Source organism: Rana temporaria, chromosome 1, assembly GCF_905171775.1.
Source record: "Rana temporaria chromosome 1, aRanTem1.1, whole genome shotgun sequence".
Lineage (NCBI taxonomy): Eukaryota > Metazoa > Chordata > Amphibia > Anura > Ranidae > Rana > Rana temporaria.
This window is the reverse complement of record NC_053489.1, coordinates 201,395,787-201,413,527: the sequence shown is the minus strand read 5'-3', so window position 1 is coordinate 201,413,527 and position 17,741 is coordinate 201,395,787. Positions and strand designations below refer to the sequence as shown.

The following is a 17,741-nucleotide window of genomic DNA, read 5'->3' as shown; positions in this document are numbered from 1 at the left end:
AAACTGGTTAGTTTGTTGACCATACCTAAATATTATTAATTATTCTGAATTATAAAATACTGGTTTAAAATGTATAAAAAAAATGTTTTGGCTACTGAAAATGTATTTAAACAAATATGATTTCAAAATATTTTACAGAAAATATTACCATGCATAATATTAGAGTGTCATGGATCATTTTCTTTGTTTCACTTTATAGTTGAACTGAAATTTAACCTGGACCAGTATGTTAATAAGAGATATCCAGGTCTTGTAAAAATAGTCCGTAATACAAGAAGAGAAGGACTAATTCGTGCTCGGATACAAGGATGGAAGGCGGCCAATGCACCGATTGTCGGATTTTTTGATGCTCATGTGGAGTTCAATACTGGATGGTAAGAGAAAAATGATGACAATGTAAACGTTGCAATCAACATTCTGAATGAATTCATTGTATGACAGATTGTTTTAATTTAGGGCTGTTACTGATTACAATTTTTGTGTTCGATTAATCGATTTTTTTAAATTGATTAATCGACTAATTTCAATTAATTATAACGCACATACATTTTTCGGATCACCACCATATATAGTCCCCACTATAATATCCACAGACATCTCCCCCACTGTAATATCCACAGACATCTCCCCACTGTAATATTCACAGACATCTGCCGGACTGTAATATCAACAATCACCCCAACTGTAATATCCACAGACATCTCCCCCACTGTAATATCCACATACATCTCCCAGACTGTAATATCCACAATCACCCCCACTGTAATATCCACAGACATCTTCCCGATTAATTCCTTGATTAATCGTAAATTTTTTTGACCGATCAAAATTCTGTTGATCGGTACTAGTGGTGCAACAGATCGTAAATGATCTGTGATCTGAACAGGTCACCATATGCGGATTAGCACACTACATGATCTGCGGAGCTCCACTGCTGCCTCGGCCATAGGAAAGGCCACGGCTTCAGCCTAGCTCCGGAAGCGACAGCCATCTTGGTCCACCCGGTGGCGGTCTAGGTGAACCTAGAGCGGCACGCTGACATCATCACCCAGCCTGAACTGCTCGTGTTCGGCTGGCTTCTCTGGTAAGACTAACAGCCCTATTTGAATTACTGCCAGAGATCTTGTTGAGCACACAATGGGCAGAACAATAATCAGACATGTGTATGACCTATTATGGACAAACAAGCTTCAAGTACAACTGTTATTTCATGAAATATCTTCTGCTACTTACCAGAAGATAAAGCTGAATGCCAGGAAAACTGCTATATAGCCAGTTCAAACACATATATAATATATGGGGACTTGAAGGAGAGCCTTCAAGTCAAACTGGGACTTTTGAGTTTATATAATAAAAGAACAATTTTTAAGGAAACTGCATTTTTTTTTCAACATACTCCCCTGCTACACTTATACACTTACTGTATCCCAGTATTCCAGAACTAAACTAATGCCTGGAGAGCTAAGGCGTAGAAAGATTTGTCAGTAAGCCTGAACCATCCTAGGACAGCCTGCTTTACTTCCTCACCAGTGCTCAAATGTTGACCTCCAAGGAACTTATTTAGGGCTCTAAACAGGTGGAAATCCCTTGGAGCGAGGTCTGGGCTGTAAGGGGGATGTAGCAATACCTCCCAGCCGACTTTCTGTAATGTGCATGTAGTGCAGTAAGCAGTATGAGCTTGTGCATTGTCCTGAAGAAACAGGACACCCTTAGTGATGACACCAGGGTATTTTTTTCCACAGACACGTATGCACATAATTTAGAACACAACAGTAATATTCACTGTTGATAGTAGTACCATGGGGTAGAAAATTCATCAGAGTGAATTGATGTGCCCAGGTTTCGTCACATGTAAAGTCTTGGTACCCAGCGTGTGCTAACTTTTCGAAAATGCAAATGTTTGTGAATGATTGTGTTCACCGTTCGCTCAGAAAGATTTGCCTCTTTTGCAATTTTACAACAGATTATGTGTCAAAAAAGTTTGGGGACTTGTTTCCCTGCATTTTGTGGGTACGGAAATGAATGGACTGCCCTACATGCAGCTACACAGATGTGAACCAAGGGCTTGTTCACATGTCATAGGGGTGGTAAAACCACATTGTTGAGCTGTTTTTACCACCCCCAACTTCTCCACCTTTAGCTGCAGAGGCAGCAGCTGAGGGTGTTCACATGCTGTGGCTGCAACTGGAGGTATACCGAGGGTGAATGTGGCTGCACTGCAACTACCCCCCAACTGTGTGCATTGCACGGTTGCGGTGTAGTAATGCTGCATTTACGGCCTTAAACAGGTGGTAAAGAGGCAACATAATGCCTCTTTACTGCCTGTCAAATGCCTCTGAAAAGTGATCTGTGCATGGATTGCTTTTCAGGGGAGCAGCAGTCCTTTCTGCTATCAAACAAGCCCTACAAAAACCACTCTCATGGTACAGGAATGGGGGGGGGGCAGGATTAAAAGTAACATGCACACATACATACTTACACACGCATACACATACATACACATCTGCACACACACACACAGACAGACACTCACATGTGCACACACACACACACACACATAGACACATGTATAAAGCCATTTTAAAATGAATCTAGCTTCTAGCTCAGTACCTTTCCAGATTCCTCAATCAGCCGGGTACTGCACTCTAGGGGGAAGCAGAGAGCACAGCACACTCCTCTGCACTTTACTTTCATTTTTGAAGCCGACAGAGCTCACAGTTCGGCAGGAAAGCAGGCTTATCTGACAGCCTTCTCTCCACTGACCCCGCGGCACACCTAAGAACCTCTGACGGCACACCAGTGTGCCGCGGCACACTGGTTGAGAAAGGCTGATCTAGACACCCATGATATCCTAGTTTGGTCAGTGGCATTACTTTTCTCCACTGCTGTGTAGCAATAAATCTTGGTCAGCAGTCTAAGCCAGGAATAAAAAGTAACAACAGAAAAAGAAACATCACAGTGAGCTGGTTTATTTGCTGAAAAGGAGCATGCCTGCCTATAAGAAATTTTCTAGAAATATATTTCTGATAGAATTTAGAGTGGCTATACACATATACCTCCTTTCTGGAGTGCCATAGCTTTTCAGCCTCCTCATCATCCAAGATGCACTCATGGTAATCTCTTTCCTGTGTCACAAAAGCAACTGAATATGCTTTGCATCTCCCTGTGGGAGGTTAAACATGGGCCAGATATTACGTAAAGCAATATGGTTTTAAAAAAAAACTGTAAAAAAGAGGTGTTAATCTTTTCTGTCTTGCAGCCTTTGCTTTGGATCCTCACTTTTTTCAAGTACTATGCTGGCTAAAGTACCTTCAGCATCTGACATACTTCTGGCATGCAGGGCCGGATTCCAGACAAGGCCAACAAGGCCAAGCCTCGGGGCGGCAGTGGGTGCAGGGGCGGCACTGCAGCTGAGAGGAGAGGACACTTTCACTTTCATATCAGGAGTTCCCCCTGTCATGCGGATGGTGAGGGGAGAAAAAACAGAGGGAAGAGGAGGCGAGATAGTTCTTGGCAGCAGCAACCCCCCTCCCGGTTCTCAATGTAATTTTGTCATTTTCGGCAGCAGCACCCACCAATGCTCAATGTCATTTTTGGCAGCAACCCCCCCCCCCCCAGCTTCTCAGTGTCCTGCCAAAAAAGTCACCCCTGTACTGCGCAGGCGGGGACGGCATTGAAGGACCTGGCCCTGGGGCGGCAAATGGAGTAAATCCGGGCCTGCTGGCATGCCTGATCCCCCACTGTGCATTGGGATTCTACTGACTATGATTCTACTAAATCACTAATGTGTCTTGCAAAGATGTAGTAGCTTGTGGCCAAAACCAAAGTGCAAAGCAGGGGAGTCAGACATCCAACACTCCCAGAAGTGTGTCAGATTCCAAAGATTATTTAGCCTGCATACTTTTTGAAGAAAGTTAAAGTACAGTATTAAATACAAACCCACTTATTCCCTTCACAATTTTTTTTTTCTAGCAGCCTAAGTTTGAGAGTTTCTGATTCTTCATCATGAATGTTGTTCTATTCCTACATGATTGGAGTACATTTAATTGCTGTCAAAATGCATAAATAATGATTGTGGAAGGTAAAAACGAATTAAAAGATGCAATAACATCTGCAAAATGTGTTTTGCTATTCATAATGGTGTATTCATAATAAGACAGAACAGAAAATAAAGGACATAAAGCCACACAATGCAAAATAAAATCTCAGAAAGAATTTTTTTGTTTCTTAAGTAACAGTAGAACAGTGTTTCAACATAAGGCCTAATGTAAGGTGTGAAAACAAATTAAGAGGTGTATTGGGTAACTGGTAGGATTCCTGATGGTCTTCACATATGTCCTCCCATCTGTTTTCCTGGAGGTGAAACATAACTATTTTGTCTTTATTAAGGACATCTTTATTGAAGCTGTTATGACCTTTATCGACTAGAAGGTAGTGTAACTATACAACAATGTATGTAACTGTAGATCTTTCTTATTTTTACAATGATTGATTGAATTAACAAATACTGAGAACAGAACGACTTTTCTATTTACATTTTTATGTAAGATTTGTGATCCAATTCTCTATGTACTGGTAAAAGTTTTATATGGATTGGGCTAATAGATAGCTGCTATCCCAATCATCCTGTCAGATTACTAGACGTTTTGTAATTTTTTATTCTAGGCATTTTTAACAAAATTATATACGACATCCTTTTACACTAGAGAACCATAATCACAAAGGTTTTGGTTCCTTTAACCAGGACTGGGTAGGCCTTTCAAACGGGATGTCAAGAAAACACCACTCAAGGAACAGGGCTTGTTTATCTCGCCAGGGCCCCCGGAGGATGGACAGACAATGAGGGGATGGATTGTAGGGATTTTTAACTGTCCCCTTTGGTTGCTAACCATGCCCCTGGGACTTATTAGTTGCTTCATCTATCCAACTCTGGGTGTTCTATTTGTTAAAAAAAAACACTGCCAAGTATTTAGGGCTGGTGAGCTCCTCTATGTCTAAAGTTTAGTCTGTACTGTAAGTAGTCTATTCTATAGGTAATAGTAAGAAATAGAAAGTAGCAAGTGCACTGTGGGTTCCTGGGATAACCCCCACGAGGAAGAGTGAGTATGTGCACATATCAGGGAAATCAGTCAATTATAAATGGTTTGCCTCACTGGAATTTGTTTGTTCAGTCTACATAGAATTTTATAAATCCTGAATAATAAACACATGGATTCTTAAATGGTGTACTTCTCCTGAGATCATTACAGATCTGCAAATGTTTGGGCAAATCTAATGATAGCAAACAGTGAACCCCCTGATTCAGTCATCTATAGTTTCATATTCTGTTCTACAGTGTTCTTCATCAAAATAATATAGAAGTTTTTTGATGAGCCATTCTTTCGAAAAATGCTAGTTACCTTGCTACCATGCTGATACAATTACCCGGATTCAGGTACAGTTACGATGGCTTATCAGTAGATACGCCGTCATAACGGCAAATCTGCGCCGTCGTAACATTAAGCGTATGCTCAAACTGAGATACGCTTAAATGTTGCTAAGATATGACCTCCTACGCCGTCGTATCTTAGCTGCCTATTTACGCTAGCCACTAGGGGCATGTACGCTGATTAACGCCTAGAATATGTAAATCAGCGAGATACGCCTATTCACGAACGTACGCACGGCCGTCGCAGTAAAGATACGCAGTTTACGTAAGGCGGTTTCAGGCGTAAAGATAAACCACCAAAAAGATGGCGCAGCCAATGTTAAGTATGGACGTCGGAACCGCGTAAAATTTTTCACGTTTTACATTGTTTGTGTAAGTCGTCCGTGAATGGGGCTGGGCGTAATTTACGTTCACGTCGAAACCAATGAGTCTTTGCGGCGTAATTTGGAGTATGCGCACTGGGATACGTCCACGGACGGCGCATGCGCCGTTCGTTAGAAACGTCAAATACGTGGGGTCATGAGTATTTAGCATAGAACACGCCCCCAACCAGCCTATTTTGAATTAGGCGGCCTTACACCGGCCCAGTTACACTACGCCGCCGTAAGTTAGAGCGCAACTTCTTTGTGAATACAGGACCTGCCGCTCTAACTTACGACGGCGTAGTGTATCTGAGATACGCTATGCCCGCCTATAGATAGGCACATTTCTCTGAATCTAGCTATATGTCTGCAAGTGGCCTGTCTGAATTTGTACAGTATAATTCCTGGCATACTGCCTCTGTCCATGCAGCCCAGGTGCAGAGTACAGCTGAGTATGCCTGTCACCGCTGTACTTGTGCATATAGCAGTGCTATCTTAAACATAATTTTCATATGCCTGTACACTGTACTCATGCTTACTATAGCACCACCATATACGTGAGTATGGTGGCACACAGCTATTCATGTCAGTGACAGGCTTATAAGCTCAATACAAAAAGAAACAAATGCTTCTGTGGTCGAAAGATTGCCGTAGGGTAAATTGAAGAAGAGGGAAATCTTCACAAATCACGCCACTGCATCGGCTGTGCTGCCACTCTCAACAGGTCAGGGGAAACCCAGGAGTAACTCTAAAAGAAAACAAGGACACAGGGCGCACCAGCCTTGCGCATTACCTTTGCAACACAGAAATGTATTAAACATAAAATAATGTACTCACAAACGAGTGATAAAATCAGATAAAAAACAGGTGATGCAAAGTCAATCATTGGCCTCATCAAGCAGGATCTGCTGGCCATTAGACTTGGGTGGGATGAGTAAGTCCAAAGTAGGCGCTAATTTATACGTTTGATTTTATCACTCGTTTGTGAATACATTATTTTAATTTTAATAAATGTCTGTGTTGCAAAGGTAATGCTCAAGGCTGATACGCCCTCTTCCCTTGTTTTCTTTTACAGGCTCACAAGCTGCTGGGCAGAGGAAGTACGCTGAATGAGCTCAGTCAGCCCGTGTGCAAGAGCCCTTATAGACACAAGTGTTAGATCTACTAAATAAGTGGACACTGTTCACTTAGCAAAGGGAATGTTCAATAAGCTTAGTAAATATAGTGAAAATGTGTTCACTTCAATAATCCAAACATGTACAGGCAAAGCCCCTGTTTTCTGTATATCTCTTAGGCCCCGTACACACGACCGGATCTATCCGCTGAAACTGGTCCGACGGACCAGTTCCAGCGGACAGATCTGGTCGTGTGTAGGCCCGAGCGGACAATTGTCCGGCGGATCGGACAGTTTCCAGCGGATCAAAATTTCTTAGCATGCTAAGAAATCTATCCGCTGGAAACCTGTCCGTCGGACGTGTTCGGTCGTCTGTACAGACTCACCGGACACGTCCGACCGACCGCCATCCCTCGCATGCGTCGTACTGATTCGACGCATGCGTGGAAGCTTTGACCTTCAAGGCCGCCCATGTCGCCGCGTCATTGTCGCAGCGACGGCGCGGCCACGCCCTGCGTATTGTTTACGCACGGATTTCTGTCTGATGGTGTGTACAACCATCAGACAGAAATCTCCGGGCGGGCATGTCCGCTGAAAACGGTCCGACGGACCGCTTTCAGCAGATTGTCCGTCCGTGTGTACGAGGCCTAACACATGATTTGGTATTCAAAGTGAACGCAGCTGTACCTTATTTACTAAGTTCATTGAATGTTCTCTTGGCTTAGTAAGTAGTTTCTACTCCTTTTGTAAGTCAACCCCACTGACTTGACTAAACTTATAGACCAGGAGTTCTGACTTCACATTTTTTATTTATTTTTTTGCATGCTTGGTTCAGGTCCGTAATTCAGAATGTATTGCCATCAGAAGATTTATATTTCTTTTAGACAACTAATATTTTCAGATAGAATTCAATAATGGTAGCCTCCAGGTTTCTCTCAGCTGAGGTTTCTTTTAATTAGTACAACCAATTAATATTACAAATTGTGGTTACAAGCACTGTAACAAGCACTGTAACTGCAATGCTCCCTATTGAATGTAAATCAATCTATCAAAGGATGGATGGAGAAAAAATACACCTTGGAACAATTTAGAAACCTTTGCCATAAAAAAGATCAATGGGATCACTTCATAATTAAGTGCTATATGTTGTGAGAAAGAAGAAAACTCAAGTGATTCTGATACATTTCTGATTTTAATCACCGCTATGCTGGTATGTGCCATTGCCTATTCTTCTATGTGCAAGTGGTCAGTGGGGGTTGAGGGCATTTTCTCTTTAATGATCTCTGATACATTTTTTTGGAAGTGTTTAATTTAAAGCTGTACTCGGGCAATTTGTTTCCATGCAGTGGGGCTGTACCTGCACTGCATGGGTCACTTGCTTATTTTTGTCTACGGGATTGAAGAGCCTAGATATACTCATCTAATCCTCAAATCCATCCCTGAGGCACATGCCCCCCTCCTCCCGTGGTCTAGTGGCCTTGGGCGGTGGAATTTTCCTGACATCAACAAACCCATAGACTGGCTCTGGATGGGAAGACATCAAAAAAAGTCTACTGCTGGACATGAGGGAGCACAGATTTCCAGAGTCTTGAAGGATCAGGTGAGTATAGACTTTGTGTTCACCCCTAGAAAACTAACAGTTAGCCCAAGTAGTGCAGACACAACCCCACTGCATGGGGAAAAGAAATTGATCATGGTTGAGCTTTAACTAGGCATCAGTTGAATAGGCACATGGGTAACAGCAGCAGATCTGTTCCCATCGTGTTGGGATGATTGGGCTGTTGTTTAGACAAGGTTATTGCCCCATGTGCTTAACCACCATAACTGACCCTAGAAAACTAGACTGGCATAAACAAAAGTAAAAGAGAAATTAGAGGGTAATGGACAAGAGGAAGGGCTCTTAAAAATTTAATTTTTGTTTAGTTTTAATTTCTTAAATATTTTGCTTGAATGGTTTATCTTACATTAGTAATTGATGTTGCAACCTCTAAAAGGTCTCGTGGTTCAGGAGCCCATCTGCACAATTGCCAAGAGAAAGTATGAATGAGACACAAGACAGCTGGTGAATGCCTGAGAAAGAATACAATAAAAAGACGATACATTGTTTAAAAATGGCATACAATTTGACACAGATATTCATTTGGATCTTAGGCCTCGTACTCACGACCAAACATGTCTGCTGAAACTGGTCCGCGGACCAGTTTCAGCGGACATGTTCGTTCGTGTGTAGGCAGTAACGTACAGAATTCCAGCAAACAATCGTCGGCCAGACCGTTTTCCAACGAACAACTGTTTCCTGGTCTTGCTTTAAAACAGTCTGCTGGAATCGTGTCCGTCAGACATGTTCGCTCGTCTGTACACAAAAGCAGCGTACAAAAACCCCGCGCATGCTCAGTCCAAATGAGGAGACGGGAGCGCTCGTTCAGGTAAAACTCGTGTTTCTTTGGGATATGGCACATTCGTCATTAGAAACCTTTTATTCTAGCAAGAGAACAATGTCTTAAAAAGGCGCACTAAACCACATTTTAAAGCCTCGTTTTATTAATTCTTCTCTTGCTAGAATAACCCCGTTCTCTTGCTGATGCAATTTCATTAGAGTTGTCCCATACTAAAATGTCACATTTCTTGCTTGTGATGTAATCCTTTAATAATGTTTTCTATGCCAGACGTGTGTTTTGGTTGGTGGTCCTCCATAATTTAGAGTAGTCATTTTTGTAAAGGAATGTGCATTTTTTTATTTGTTTTTTTTGTTTCTAGTTATGTCACCATTTAAACTATTTTTTTTTTTACATGTTTTTTTTTGTGTTTCATTAGAGAATATTAAACCATGTTGGCACACCAAATGTCCCCCCCCCCCCAAGGAGTGTGTCCTTTGTAAATTACCCATTGTATATTTATTAAAGGTTTGCTGCCTAATAATCCCCACAGTATATCAAACAATAGACATGTTTTCAAATGAAAGCAAAAAGCCTTTTATTCAGGCAAATGTCATCACAAAAAATAAAAAGAACGGCAGCACTAGAATAGATAGCAAACTATATGCAAACTTGCATTTCCAACATGGTGAAGGATAAACTTCCAAGCCTCAGGAGCCAAACACAAAAATATGAAGCAGCAGCACACAAACAAAGGAACCCAAACTGTGGTAGTACAAACAAGATGTCCTTTATGTGGAAGGAAATGGAAGGCAGAAAATCAACGTTTCCTCCTCTTTCCAGCCTTCCCTCCAGGCAGCCTTCCAGCGGATCGAACACGGGGTCTTGCAGGTGGGGTTGATGTGGCAGCAGGAGGATGGTGTTCCGCAAGCCGGGCCGGGTCACATAGCCCAGTGTCTGGGGTCAGCAGGCCCCTCTGCATCCACCAAAGGACCTGGTTCATCAGGGCCTTTGCCAGTCTTCTCTGGTCCTCCTCCCCTTCATTTAAATCATGGGCCAATGAGGCACTGAAGGCCTCTGTGGGGTTGAGGGGGGCCCTCATGATGGCGCTTGCCTCCTGGATCATGCGGAGGCTTGCCTCCTCCACAGGCCTCAACTGCCTCCTTCGGCCTGATGGCCTCACCTGGGGGGGAGAAGACTGGCTGGTGGTGGTTCTCCTGGCCGGGTGGACCTGCTGCAGGCCACTGGGCCCAGCCTCCTCCTGGCTGCCACTGACCCCGGCCTCCTCCTGGCTGCCACTGACCCCGGCCTCCTCCTGGCTGCCACTGACCCCGGCCTCCTCCTGGCTGCCACTGACCCCGGCCTCCTCCTGGCTGACAGACACCTGAGGATCTGCCACCTCCTGGCTGATCTCTTCTTCCTGTGTGGAAAAAAAAGGAATTTTTTTACAATTTCGCTAAATAAAACCACACTCATTTTCATGTTTTTCGTTTAGTATTTTCTGTTCATTATTACTTGAATACACTCTACTTCTGACCCCTGCAGTTGTCATCCCTGACACCTATTTGTCTGTACACCTTTTTGTTTGCTTTTTCCCAGCTTGGTTTTTTTTTTAAAATATCTAATCATTAATCCACCAAGAATTCTTTACGCCATAAATATAGAGGAAACTACTATACCTCCTCATCGAAGGGTGGCAGATCTGCATCTCTGTCAGCCAGGCCCTCTTCCTCCGACTCTGCAGGGCTGTGGTCATCTGGGGAATGTCCGCTGGAAGGTAGCATGGAGGAAAGGTTGGAAGAAAGACTGGACATCGTTTTCCTGCCTTCCATTTCGTCCCGCAAAAAAGCCATCTGTTTATAATACCACAGTTTGGGTTCCTTTGCTTGTCTTGCTGCTGCTCCCGATTTTTGGCTTTTATTAGCTTTGTATGCTCTCCTGTATGTGCTTCTGAGGTTGGCAAGTTTATCCTTCACCATGTTGGCAGTGCATCCTGGCACCCAAGTTTGCATATAATTTGCTAGCTCTTCTAGTGCTGCCGCTCGTACCTCTTTATTGCAATATAAAGAGTGCTTTGAATTCCACAGGATGGGCGTGTCCTGGTATTTTTGAAGTAAGGCCTCTATAGATTCCTTGCTTTGTAGGAGTTCCATTGTAATTTTTGCTAAATCATTTTTCTTTTTGAGTCTAGATTACAAAAACATAAACCACAGAAAAATAAATATTCCAAAGGATCAGCGTTGACCTTGATCTAATATGTGTCTTCAAATTTATTACCTATATCTAATTCCAAACACAGTCTCTCTTGTTTAAACAATGATTGGCAGCTCGGCCGCATTGCTTGTACCAAACATTGATTTGCTAGATGCAGAGCCATTGTTCACATTGCAGTAAATATTTAAAATATATAAAATTAAACAATGCTTACAAATGACAGTTTTCATCTAGGCACTCTTTCATGTGTAAATCTCATGCCCCTGACAATGGATGACATAAAAGACACTTCCTAATGACCTCTGTACAACCAACACTTGAACAATACTTTGCCTGATCTGAATACACCATTCAAAAACTTGTCAATGAGGTACAGCATTGTTCACATCTCTATTTTGTGAGGTGTCCAAAAGCATTTGGATACCAAAATAACATTGTGGTACCCCATATACAGAATAGCTTAAAAAGGGTGCAACCAACAGCCCAAACCCCCATCCCATGTGTCTACATTTTCAAGGCCTCTGCTGATCACATTTTTAATTTCCTTACCTTCCTGTCTCTCGCTCCTCGTTTCTCACGCTCGCCTAATTACCGCGTAAGATGCGTAATCACGGCGTAAACCTTTTAAACACTCCGCGTATTTATGAAACCCCGCCCTCGTCACCTTTGCGAGGCCCCTAATCAATGAGTTTAGGAAATATGGCGTTAACTGTGTATGTTCTGGATGCGCTCGAAGATTCTCCGCGTAACGGACGTAAACACGTTGTTTGCATTCTCTACACTCCGCGTATGTATTAAACGCCGCCCTCTTCTCCGCCCATGGCGTAAGAATTCATCTTTTCCACGCCCATAATCTCTGTGGGAAAGGAAAGATGGCGATGTCACACGAGCGGGCACGATGCTCTCATGCCACAAGTGAAGGGACAGAGGCAGGGACGTCCCGATCAAGGAAAAGAAGATATAAAGCCACTAATATGCGGTTCCAGGAAATGGTGGAGTTAGTTTACATCATGCGAAAGAAGGACTATGATGGTGAATTAGGGCCATACAAGACCCCTAACCGCCGAAAGGCACATATTATGGACAAGGTGGCGAGGAGAATGCAGAGGATGTTTGGGATCACCAGGTCCAAGGAACAGCTGAGGAAACGATGGTCAGACTTAAAATTGAGGGAGCCACATCAGATGAAGAAAATACTTAAAATTCTGCGTAAAAGTAAGTAAATATATATTGGGGTTGGGGGGGGGGGATTGTCTGCAATAATGTGTTGCCATGTATATTTCACCATCTGCCTCCTTGGCCTGCTTGTAATTTTAAAGACATGTTGTCATTTATTTTTTAGGACATAAATAACTACATATTTACAAACAGTGTTCTTAGTAAACAACGTAACATCACATAGTTTATCAGAAAGGCTCGGTTATTCCAGGAACAACACACCTGGACATGGCTCACTGGCCAAAAACTTTGTTTGTAAACATTGTGTAAAAGCTAGTTCTAGAAAAAAAAAGTATGAGAATGGGAAAGGCAAACAGGATTCATTCTAAAAACAGTGGTAATAAAGCAGATGTTTTCACATCTGCAATGCAGAGCACCTGTGTCTCCACAAATCAAAAATGGGTTTTGGTAGGGTCTCCCAGAAATACAGTTTAGGGGGGACATCCATGTGTGTCACTTTGCTAAAAAGGGGCAGGATCAGAGCTTGCCATATAGAAGTAATTGCAAAATGTAGGTTTGGTGAAAGATAAAAGTAACTAAATGAAAGCATCTTCTAAGCAATGTGTGCGATTTATGCTCTCCAATATCTGTGTGCTGATGAGTCTACATTTTTTTTGGTTTATTTCAGGGGAAAGAAGTCGCCAGCATTTGGAGGAGGCAGAGAGGGCCAGACAAGGCCAAAATCTGCCATCTCAACATGTGGAGGAGGAGGAGGATGTGGAAGGAGAAGAGGATGTGGAAGGAGAAGAGGATGTGGAAGGAGAAGAGGATGTGGAAGGAGAAGAGGATGTGGAAGGAGAAGAGGATGTGGAAGGAGAAGAGGATGTGGAAGGAGAGGAGGATGTGGAAGGAGAGGAGGAAGGAAGAAAGGAGGAAGGAAGAGAGGAGGAAGAAGTAATTTTGGACTTAGAAGTCATAGCAGATGAAGGGCAAGTGGCGGAAGAACAATTTGGCGAATTGAAAGAAGGTGGATTGATGGATGAAGGAGGAGTCCAAGATGATGGGGAAGTGGTGGAAGAAGGAGGAGTGATTGAAGATGATGGGGAGGTGGTGGAAGAAGGAGGAGTGATAGAAGATGTCGAAGAGGTGGAAAGGAGAAGCCCATCAGGTCAGTGTCACCCTAGCTTGATTCAAAAAAACATATGTAGATAGGCCTCATCGAAAAATAATGTTGTAAATGCCTTTTTTTTTGTTGGTTTTAGGGGAGGAGGATGGTGTGCCAATATTTTCACGTGCAAGTGCTGCTATAATTATTCAGCAGGTAATGGAGTGCAGCACTGAAATGCACAATATGCGTGAAAGGATGTTTCTCATGGAACAGAATGTAACAAATGTGCTTTTGGAATGCAGCACGGAAATGGACAATATGCGGCAAAGAATGATGGTCATCGAATCTAATTTTAAGAACATTATTGACATGATGGGCCGTGTCAAAGACTGAAACACCCCCCGCCCATCCCCCGCCCCCACAAACATTTTTACAGTTTGAATAATGAATACGCCAAAATTTGAAGATACACACACAGTGTGCCAACATGTGCTATCTGCCATCACAGAATATCTAATGTCTGTGCTTTGTGGGTCCAACCCCCTCCTCCATCCTCAAGTAGTTGAGAGGAAGGGTTTGCTCCCACAAAACACAGACATTGATCACCCATGATGTCAGATAGCACATGTGGCCATTTGTCTGTTGAACCAATGACATTTGGCGAGTTTGCACTGAATGTGTGTATCTTCCAATTTTGGCGTGTTCCAGTGTGAAAGCACACCATGACTGACTGCTGTTGTGAGTTTTTATATTTTTGGATTTGGATTTTGTTACTTTTTGACCATGTTGAACATTTTGGGATACTATAAAGTTTAGACCATAAAGAATAAACAACGGTAAAAAAATTTAAAAATATATATATAGAATTATAAATCTCTCTAATCACTGAATTTAGTGAAGTAGAGATTTGACTCCAAATTCACACCTAAAAATTTAGTTTGAGAAAAACACACCAAAATAAAAAAAAATTGTTAAAAAAATTATTGTTTTTTGTGCATAAAAAATATGCCCAAAAAAAACATTAAGGCGCTAAACACCCCACCAAATATAATCTATATATATCTATATATATATGTAAACAATAAATCTAACTATATTTGAGAAAAAAAAAAGTGAACTTGTTAATAAATGTATAATCTGCATAATATTTTTGGTTGAATTACCTGAAAACAAAAAAAAAAATTAAAAAAATTTTTTAGACTCCTAAGTACAAAAGCAGGGAGTAATGAAAAAAATATAAAATAATTTTTGGGGTCATGAACAAGCAAAAATTAAAATACTTGACCTCAAAATTTACAAATGGAGTTGCTTCTTATTTCTAGACTCAATACCCTGTTTGTAGATGAGTGAATACTGTGCAAAATGTGGTTAGTTACTAAAAGTGGAGAAATCAATTATGCATTACAATTGAAGAAGTTAGTTAGAGAACCAGGAAGACAGAGAAAAAGAGAAAAAGCATTAATGACAAACAACTGTATAAAGTCCAATGGTCTAATTATTTATTAATTTTGAGAATATTCCTTTCTTTGGGGGCCGAATTAGAAAGAAATATGATCTGGCATAGCAATGGCCCCCCGACCCATGAAGTACTCAACATATTTGTCGCGTACCTCACGAGCTGATTGGGGGGCCAAGCCAGCGCGACCAGTGTCCAGCCCGGGAAGGGGATCTGAGGGTAGTCTTGCCTCAGAACCGATGTCGGGTAGGTACGTCTGGGAGTGCCTGCGTAAAAAGTTGTGCAAAATGCAGCAGGCAAATACAACGGTGTCCAATTTATATTCCGCCAGATGTATCGATGTCCTGAACAGGCGGAACCGGTTGGTGAGTATCCCAAAGGCATTCTCGACTACCCTCCGAGCCCTGGCCAACCGAAAATTAAACACACTCCTCTCTGAGGTGAGGGTCCTCTGGGGAAAAGGCCGCATGAGGTGAGGACCAAGCCCGAAAGCCTCGTCCGCTAGGAACACAAACGGAAGTCCTTCCACATTATCTTCATCTGGTGGCAATGCCAGACCACCAGCTTGGAGACGATCATAGAAATCAGTCCGTGCGAACACTCCCCCATCAGACATCCGGCCGTTCTTCCCCACGTCCACATATAGAAACTCATACTGTGCCGACACCACCGCCATCAACACAATACTATGATAACCCTTGTAATTATAATAGTACGACCCCGAGCGGGGTGGGGGCACAATGCGGACGTGTTTCCCATCTATTGCTCCACCGCAGTTTGGAAAATCACACCGCTGGGCAAATTGGGAAGCCACAGACTGCCATTCCTGTGGTGTGGAGGGTAGCTGTGGGGACAAACCAAAAAAGAGATTTAGTACTTTGTAACAAAAACATCCTACAAGCATCCTTGTGACAGTTCACAGTATTAAAATTGCATTAGAAAAATGTGCATGGAGAATTTGGGAAATGAAATATATAGGGCCACTTCATTAAGAGACTCCACAGCCCTCTGATGGGGACAATAAAAGTTTGAAGGGGGGGGGGGGGGACACAAAAACCAAAAAGTCCTGTTTTAAAAAATGGCAAGGTGGGTTTGTCCCTAGGATAGCATGCTGGACAGGTTAATATTGGGTAAGGGACAAATATGCAGGTAGGCCAAGAATAAAACATGTAAAGCTGATATCAACATGCATAGGGAGAAAAGGTAACGTTAGTTAAACACACAGCATATCTGGGAAAATAAAAAAATAGTTAGTTGGCCACATTATTAGAGCCAGGAAACTTACCTTAATATACTCCTCATGCATAACTTTGATGATGGCAGCACACGTGTCCGGTATGATGACCCCAAGCGCCTGCGGAGAGATGCCTGTCGAGAACTTGAGGTCCTGCAGGCTCCTCCCAGTCGCCAGGTACCGCAACGTGGCAATAAGCCTCTGCTCGGCCGTGATGGCTTGGCGCATCACAGTGTCCTGCCTCGTGATATAGGGGGACAGAAGATCCAGCAGACGGTTGAATACGGGGTCCGTCATGCGGAGAAAATTCCTAAAGTCATTAGGATTATTCTCCTGGAGTTCCCTAAGCAGAGGCATATGTGAGAACTGGTCACGCTGGCGCAACCAATTCTTGGTCCAGAAACGCCTCCGCCCCCTGTTTCTGGCCAAAGTACTGGACAAATGAACATATCCAGCAGCCATCCCATAAACAGCACCAACTCGCGAAAATTGACGCTGCTGCTCCATCATGGCTTCAAACCGGCCGGCTGGTCAGTCAAGAACACACTGAAACAGAAAGCACTCGCAAATCCAGCACTACCTGCGACAAACGCGTGACAAACAGATACGAGCGCACAGGATGCAACTGCTAAAGCAGAAACAACCTGCTTGCCTATAGCCGAATGACAACTACGTTACCGCAAGCACACGCACTGAACCCGTGAATACACGCTGTCAAAGCCTGGAGACCGAGAAGCGCGAATCAGCTCTAACCAAACCTTCACTAACACGAGCAAACCCGTAACTAGCAAAAGAGGAACAGAGGGCGGCGCCATTAACTTTGGTCTTCCCCTTTATAGTGACGTCGTACGTAGTTTACGTGCACGCGTTCCGGTACGACGGGAATTTGGTCCGCTGGTGTGTACACGCCAGCGGAACAAAACACAAATCAGCCTTGTACGCCGGAAACTGTCGGGCAGACAGTTTCCAGCGCACAGATCCGGTCGTGAGTACAAGGCCTGAAAGGAACGAAACGTAGTACGCTATAATATCCTTACTGTATAAGAATTTAGTATTATATTTGTTATGTACTAATTCTCTCATAGCTATATTCAGACATCATATGTAAATGACGTTATCTTGTTATGCTTTCAAAACTCCAATAAAATCGTTTGTATTAAAAAAAAAAATGGCATGCAAAAAATACCATCATAGCATGTTCTTAATGCACAGTAGAAATATAATGATGATTATAAATGCCTTACGGCTCTTTCACACCTATCTCACCCAGTTCCGCAATCCTCCGATTCTGC

General features: G+C 42.8%; 1 protein-coding gene across 1 annotated transcript in view; it reads left to right on the top strand.

Moving 5' to 3' along the window:
• The window catches only part of GALNT9 (polypeptide N-acetylgalactosaminyltransferase 9), a 467,683-nt gene that overhangs the window by 179,073 nt on the left and 270,869 nt on the right, over nucleotides 1–17,741 (top strand). The window contains exon 4 of the mRNA XM_040347718.1: nucleotides 200–374. Within this exon, the coding sequence (XP_040203652.1) occupies nucleotides 200–374 (175 nt within the window). The remainder of the gene's footprint in view (nucleotides 1–199; nucleotides 375–17,741) is intronic.